The sequence below is a fragment of the Montipora foliosa genome, chromosome 5 (assembly GCF_036669935.1).
Source record: "Montipora foliosa isolate CH-2021 chromosome 5, ASM3666993v2, whole genome shotgun sequence".
Taxonomy (NCBI): Eukaryota; Metazoa; Cnidaria; class Anthozoa; order Scleractinia; family Acroporidae; genus Montipora; species Montipora foliosa.
This window is the reverse complement of record NC_090873.1, coordinates 32,921,919-32,929,418: the sequence shown is the minus strand read 5'-3', so window position 1 is coordinate 32,929,418 and position 7,500 is coordinate 32,921,919. Positions and strand designations below refer to the sequence as shown.

The window sequence follows — 7,500 nt, the reverse complement described above, 5'->3', positions numbered from 1 at the left end:
AATGACCACCTGTCAGATGGTTTGAATGACAAAACGTATATACCCGGTAGTACAGTATCCACACTGACACTGATAAATTCTTACTGTTTCAACAGGGGAGGCGCAGTGGCCTCATGGTTAGAGTGCTCGACCCTGGATCGAGTGGTCTGGGTTCGGGTCCTGGCCGGGGGACATTGGGTTGTGTTCTTGGGCAAGACACTTAACTCTCACGGTGCCTCTGTCCACCCACGTGTGTAAATGGGTACTGGCGAAAATGCTGGGGGTAGCCCTGCGATGGACTAGCACCCCATCCAGGGGGGATTAGAAATACTCCTACATGTAGTTGCTTTATGCTACAGAAACTGGAGATAAGCGCCGGCCTGATGGGCCTTTCTAGGCTCGTAACAGAGAAGGTACTTAATTTTGCTTACTTTTGTGTTCAAGGGAGGGTCTACATGAAAATGAAAGAGAATGCTAACAAGTAAATGTATTCTGTCACAAAAAAATTTTCAACATCCTGATCTCTGTATTTACAAATTACAGTACGTACTTACCCATGGGACTCACTAAAATACATTGTTGAAGTTGGTAACTGAAAAAAAAATATTACATGTACATGAAAACCCTTTGTTGTAATATTTTTATCTACACAGTACACTGTACATGTATAATTTATAACAATGTGAAGGGGAGTAAATACAACTTTAATTTTATTGTTATTATTATTATTATTATTATTATTATTATTATTATTATTATTATTATTATTATTATTACTATTGTTATTGAACAGTTTCAATTCATGACAATTACTGGACAGGTCTTCTTATGGTGTTTGAGCTTGGGCTAGTTCCCATAGTCTACATTAGCCTGTTCCAGTCTCCCAGATAGTCGGGAAAACGAAAAGAACTGCGTGTAAGCCTCCTCTCGCTTTTCACACTCAGTTCTTTTCGTTTTCCTGACTATCTGGCAGCCTGGAATAGGCTAAGTCTACACGTATGATGAGTCAGCTTCCAGTACTTTCCTTAAAATTTTTGTTGTTCCAAGCAGTGCAACCTTTTGCACCAAGGATTTCTGCAGAGATCTTGATGTCTAGTTCCCAGAGTGCCTATAGACCTCTTTCATAATGGCGGCCAAATAAAATATTCTTTTGTTTTAATGCTAATAAGCCCTACTAACCTCGCTACGACGAGCAAATTTCAAAAGAATATTTGTTTCAAAATGAGGGCAGTAGGTCTAATTAACATAAATACAAAAGAATGTGAAGTTGGTCGCCATTTATGAAAGTGGTCTACTGTTATTATTATTATGATTATGATTATTATTTATGGCTATTGCTTTTTTACCAACTGACAACTGACGGTGTTCATGTAATCACCATACTTGATGCATGTAAAATTTTTTACTTACAATGTTTACCTTTTGTTAGTCAGTAAAACTGTCAGGAGTTTAACAGTTGGCCATCTAACATGAAATTCATATTCCTGAAAGTAAGCATTGAGTTTTTGGTGTCAAAAAGTTGCCCCACAATTCTGGTATACATGTATGACCAGGGGTCAATTCAATAAAAAAGTTACACTTGTAGTGTACAAGTTGAACCCTTGTTTTTACATGTGCATGCGAAAATGAGTTCAATAAACATTGATACAAGTAGTTGGTACAAGACTCTGACTTATAATTACAGGTGTAGTGCTACACCTGTAGAATTTGGTACGTGTACAATTCAATAAACGTTTTACTGGAACCCGCCTTGTATCTTAATAAAATTTTACTTTCCATCTTGTTAACAAACCTCTTTACAGTTGTGTGCTTAGTTACCTGGCCTTTAAATGAACGTGAGGCTGGTGTAGATCTTGTCATAATACAGACCTCCGTCTTTTTCTTATGTTAATGATGGTGATGTTGTGCTAATTACTGTAGTAAGAAAAATTTACACAGGAAAAGCAGTGAGGTTTCTATCAAAACAAGGTCAACTTCAGCCTCACTTTCATTCATAGGCCAGGCAACTATGCACACAACTGCAAAATCCTCATAGGACTATTACAAGTGAAAACTAAAAGTCATGAGTTTTTTTGTAAGCTTTACGTACCATTTGCAGGAAACATACTTCAAAATTTTGATAACCATTCAGACACAGAGTTATTCGGCAGTCTAGAAATTTTGAGGAATGGCGTTTGTTTGAAATTGAAAATTCACGTGAATTTGTCGAAGAATTTATTTTACGTGCAGCAGTGGGTCAACAGGTTCAGAACAAATAAACCTCATGCAATTGTAACTTACACATGTAGTCTACAAGCGTATTCACGTTACACGTAATTTACATAAGTAAAAACTACACGTACATGAGTACTTTTTTTACTGAATTGACCCCTGGTTACAATGTACCATGATACTGACTCTTGCAATCATTTCAAATGTATGATACAAAAATGTTTACATCCTTCAGGTACCACACAATGTCATGCTATAATACATGTAAAGAAAAACAACTTTGTACTAACTAAGTGCAAGGTCAGTGTTGTGGAGTATTGGCCTGAGGTACAATGTAATAATTTAAGTGACTACTGGGTTCAAAATGACCAAAGGCCAAAATTCTCCACACAGTTTCAAGCAACTGAAATGTTATGGAATTGGCCATATTGGCACAAAATAATTGAGAGTGAAGCCAAAGTGCTAAAAACTTGTTAAGTAAGAAGAAACACTGTATGTACATGTACCGGTATATCTAAACAAATTTACATTGTATTAAAGATTGTTGCTTATGCAAGAACATGCCAAGACATGCACATTCCTCTTGTTGTTAACCTACATCTGTATATACATGTACATGTAATTATGTACAGTGCCGCTCGGAGGTAAGTGAACAACGCAGACGCAAAATGAACGCACGCAATATGCGTATACAGTAACGCTCAAAAGTAAGTTACCACCCTCTCGCGAGACGAGAGTCTCGTCTCTAGAGACGAGTGTCTCGTCTCGCGAGACGAGTGTCTCGTCTCTCGAGACGAGAGTCTCGTCTCTAGAGACGAGACGTTCGTCTCGCGAGACGGTTCAAAAAACTGTAAGTGTCTGCATAAACGAAAACTTTCCGAAGATTAACCTGTTTACGAAGACACTCGCGCTCCAAACGTAGTAACACTTGACAGTAAAGTTTTAGGTCCAGATGCGGTTGGCGGTGGTTTGTTATCGTCTTTGCGTGTGCACATTTTTAACCCTTGAATCGGCCCGTGAAATCTACATTTACTGTACTTTCATTTGGAGATGATTTCTAGGAAAAATGTTGCCATAAACTTGCGCGGCAGCATGTGGTTGGCGGTGATGTATTATTGCCTTTGCGAGTCGACATTTAGAAATCTACATACACTGTACGAAGTTGATTTCGAGAAGAAATGTTTCGATGAACTTGCACGACCACATGTAAACACTGTTAATCGATTGATCAATTTCCTGCAGCAGTACTTAAAGCTTAAATCCATCGAACTGCCATAAAAATTTGTCTTTCAAATTCAAGCGAGTTTATCAGGCGAAGAGAACGCGGTTGTGGGTTGTTATTGCTCATCATGATCGCATCAGTGCGGTTAATGAAAAAAAACTTTTATTACTATTGGTCATGACTTTTATTACATTTGGTGGCTCCTAAAAGAGCCGTTATCTTTTTCTTTTGACGAGTGTTTTTTTTTTCGGGTTTCGACAAAACACTGACCCCCGGTCAACTGACCCCCTTACTGACCCCCCTACTGACCCACTATAAAATCAATGTGAAAATGAATACTGCTTACTTAAGCCTCGTTGTGATGGCCGATTACTTCATGTAAGCTAACCTTTTTAAAATGGGTGCTTAGACTGAAATACTGTTGAACAATGCTGTTTAAAAAGGGTTCTTGAGGCTTAAGTAAGCAGTATTCATTTTCCCATTGATTTTATAGGGGGTCAGTAAGGGGGTCAGTGTTTTGTCGAAACCCTTTTTTTTCTGCTTTCGCGTCGCCTGTTCAGACTTTCATCGCTCGCTGGCGACGCAACAAAATTGTAAAAAATCGCATCACCGGCGCAAGCAAAAAATCGCTTGTGTAGCCGCGACTTTAGGAGATTTGTTCATACACATCGTTTAATTCATGAACGAAAAATAAGCGCTTTCATGACAAATGTTCGTCGACCGCGGTGTATCTTCACAAAACTGTATTACTTTAAAGTTGCGTGAAAAGCTTCGACAAATAACTTAGATAAGATGTACCGCACAGACCTGAGAATTGGAGAGGTGGAAATGGAAAATAAATTTGTTTCATACAACAGTTCAAGTTCTTCGCCTTTCTCAGTGAACGGTTTCGAATTTTTCTTTTTTTTGTTGTTGTTGTTGCGTGACAGTGAAAATAATCTCACTGTTGAATGAATTAAGTTTTGTGGATGACATCCTCAAAAGTGAAGTCATAAAACTCGAGTTTGTCTTCATTTACCGTAGCAGCTAAGTCTTATTGTATATGTACTTTCTACTTGCTTGCAGTTATTTACATTAAAACGTGTCGGCGGATCGACTTAAATGTGGGAGTAACGAACTGCGGGCAAAACAGCTGTAATTCGGCACAAACCATCTGAATTCATTCAATTTCATACGGTGTTTCGGAAAGCAAAGTTCCTCGAGAATTTCACAGAGATCTGTTTACAATGCCACCGCACTGAAATGTTGCCAATTGGCATTCTCGGTTATAACATTATTGTAATTTTGATTCATGTTAAGTTTCACGCTCGCCATGAGCGTCGTTTGAATTCGCAAATGTTCATGTAACCATCGGACTTCTATAAAAATTTATGCCAATCTTGTGCCGCTTCAGTGATTCTCGCGAGACGAGAGTCTCGTCTCTAGAGACGAGACACTCATCTTGCGAGAAACGAGACGAGACTGGTAACTTACTTTTGAGCGGTACTGTACGCGTTATTTTTGACGCGTCTAAAATTGCGTATCGTATACAATGTACGCGTTTGAGCCTTTGTTAGTCATAACCATAATTTTGCTTTTCCAGCATTGTTTATGGAACAAAAGAATAAATTGCGTGTACATACAGTATACACTTCAAACAAGCTTTTAAAAGTTAGAAAACAAAAATCCACCAACAAGTAATAAACAAATCACTTTGAATAACCTCTAGAAGTCCAAGTAACAAGGTCACATTATCAGTTTTCTTAATGAAAATCTCTGTAAACTGAACACCCAGTTCTGCGTCTGAGGCAGTTTGACCAGGATCTTTACCACTTTCATCTGAAAAAATATAAAAATATATTTATTAAGCTAGTTCTAATTAACGAGCACACTTGGTTCAGAGGTGAGGTCGCTCACCTTTCACGAACAAGTCTGGTTTGATTGAATCCCTGATTTGATGCCATTTGGGATGAGCTTGTTGGTTCTCAATCTCTACTGTTACAGTACCCAGAGACGTTAATTTTTCCCCAAGGTACTCAGAAAAAGTTTTCTCCCCAAAATTACATTCCTAGGGGTGAATGAGTTAATGGAGGGGGGGAGGGGGGGGAACATACATAGCATTAGACAGAAAAAAATCTGGAAATGTTTTTCCAGGGATCTGACCACCAGAGAGTCTTCTACATGTTGATTGGTCTTTGGAGCGATTAGTCTCACTGCCAGGGGTAAATGGGTTTAGGGAGGGGACGTACATGGAATTTTTACACTGGTTAACCCTTTCACTCTTCAGGCACCCTAGGACCCCCAGTTGATGAGTAAAATCGTCTGGTGTTAGACTGAGTCTCACTCCCAAGGGCCAATGGGTTAAGGGGTACATTTGAAGTTTGTTCAATGTACAATTGCCATTAACAAATGAAGGGTCAATAGTACTGTTCAAAGGAAAGGAAAGGAAAGGAACTTTATTTAAGCGTCTAATCTTCTAGCACTGGAGCACTGATCAGGGACTCTGTAAATTGAAATTAATCAAATTTGGGTTTTTCAGAAGAGAGGAAAACTGGTCAGGAGTACCCGGAGAAAAACCTCTCAGTGCAGAATAGAGAACTAACAAGCTCAACCCTCATATGACACCGAGTCTGGGAATCGAACTTGGACCACATTGGTGGGATGCATAAGTGCTCTCATCACTGCGCCATCCCTGCACCCCCAATAATAACAATAATGAATTAAACATATATATTTTATGGTCAACTCAGCACCATCATTCAGATTTGATATTATTATCTTACCCTGTGGGTCAGATGAAAGAAGATTACACAGTGTTTGCAATGCCAAACCAGTTATCTCTGAATCATTTCTGCAAGAAAAACAGCATTAAAAGTGTTGTACTAAAGTGTTTGATCAGTGCAGGACTGGAATGCACTTAAAACCAAGAGTATAGGTACGGTATGTAGATTTCTTTTTGCCGAAAACCTTTTCATTCAGTACAACCAGAAACCCATAAGTGTTGAAACGTGTAACGCGTGTTCACAGTTTCCCAATATTCAGTGCGAACTGATTGGTTGAATGTTTCAGTGCTAAGTACCATATTTGGAAACCCCTTGCTCTTGTTGTTCCAAATATGGTACTTAGCAAACTGAATATTCAGAAGCTTGTTTCCCAGCACACAAGGGGCCGTTACACGTTTCAACCCTTATGGGTTTGTGGTACAACATGACCTCAAAAGGTGAAAACTGACAATGTACATGTGTGTCTTGAATAAAGTTATAATTTCAATTTGACCATTCTTAACCCATGAAAATACCTATTATACTACATTTATCTCCAGACAAACACTTATCTGAGATACAGTATGATCATACACATAATTTGTGGTATTTCTGGCAACAATGAGTTTATTGAAATATACGATGTATATACAGTACAGCTGTACTTGTGCGTAAGTTGTTAATGATCTACCTGTCGGTCTGCAACACATTTATAAGTAAATCCATTCCTTGTGTTCCAACTTCAAGACGAAATTTCTGAAGAAAAAAATTATGTTGTTTTTTTAATAATAAGATGATGATGTGAAAGTATGAATTTGAAGATAACAAAGTGAAATAGAATTTCATAAAATAATTTAAACATTAATGTTCACATGGAATAGACCAATTTTGATATACAGCTGCATTAAAACTCAGTCCAAAACAAAAGGCATCATCTCTTGGCTCTGGGGAATAAATAAAAGGATTTGTATGAGTTTATTCCCCAGGTACCGGTTGTTCAAAAGCTGATTAATGCCAATCCCAGATTAAATATTAACCAAGGAGTTCATTTCTCTACTCCCAAATGCTTTTCAATGCTGATATCTGGCAAAACTTTACATTAGAAGAAGTCAATCTTGAAAAAGAAAAATACATGTAAGCAAAAGAAACTCTCACCAAAAAGAACTTTGAAAACATGAAAAAAAAGTTTGTGGTAATCCTGGGTTAAGATAATCGGCTTTTGAGCAAATGGGCCAAGAGCCTCAATCAAGATGATGCCTTTTGTTAAGGACTGAATTTTTGGTCTATTATTGATTGCACAATGCTAACTGACTGATTTTAATTACAATATTACACACATGTACACAC

General features: G+C 38.0%; 1 protein-coding gene across 1 annotated transcript in view; it reads right to left on the bottom strand.

The window, feature by feature from the left end:
- LOC138003979 (general vesicular transport factor p115-like) overlaps positions 1-7,500 on the bottom strand; it is a 48,240-nt gene that overhangs the window by 38,855 nt on the left and 1,885 nt on the right. Inside the window, exons 3-7 of the mRNA XM_068850327.1 lie at positions 6,845-6,909; positions 6,175-6,242; positions 5,115-5,230; positions 1,399-1,463; positions 534-571 (exon numbers count right to left, since the gene is read on the bottom strand). Coding sequence (XP_068706428.1) covers positions 534-571; positions 1,399-1,463; positions 5,115-5,230; positions 6,175-6,242; positions 6,845-6,909 — 352 coding nt within the window. The remainder of the gene's footprint in view (positions 1-533; positions 572-1,398; positions 1,464-5,114; positions 5,231-6,174; positions 6,243-6,844; positions 6,910-7,500) is intronic.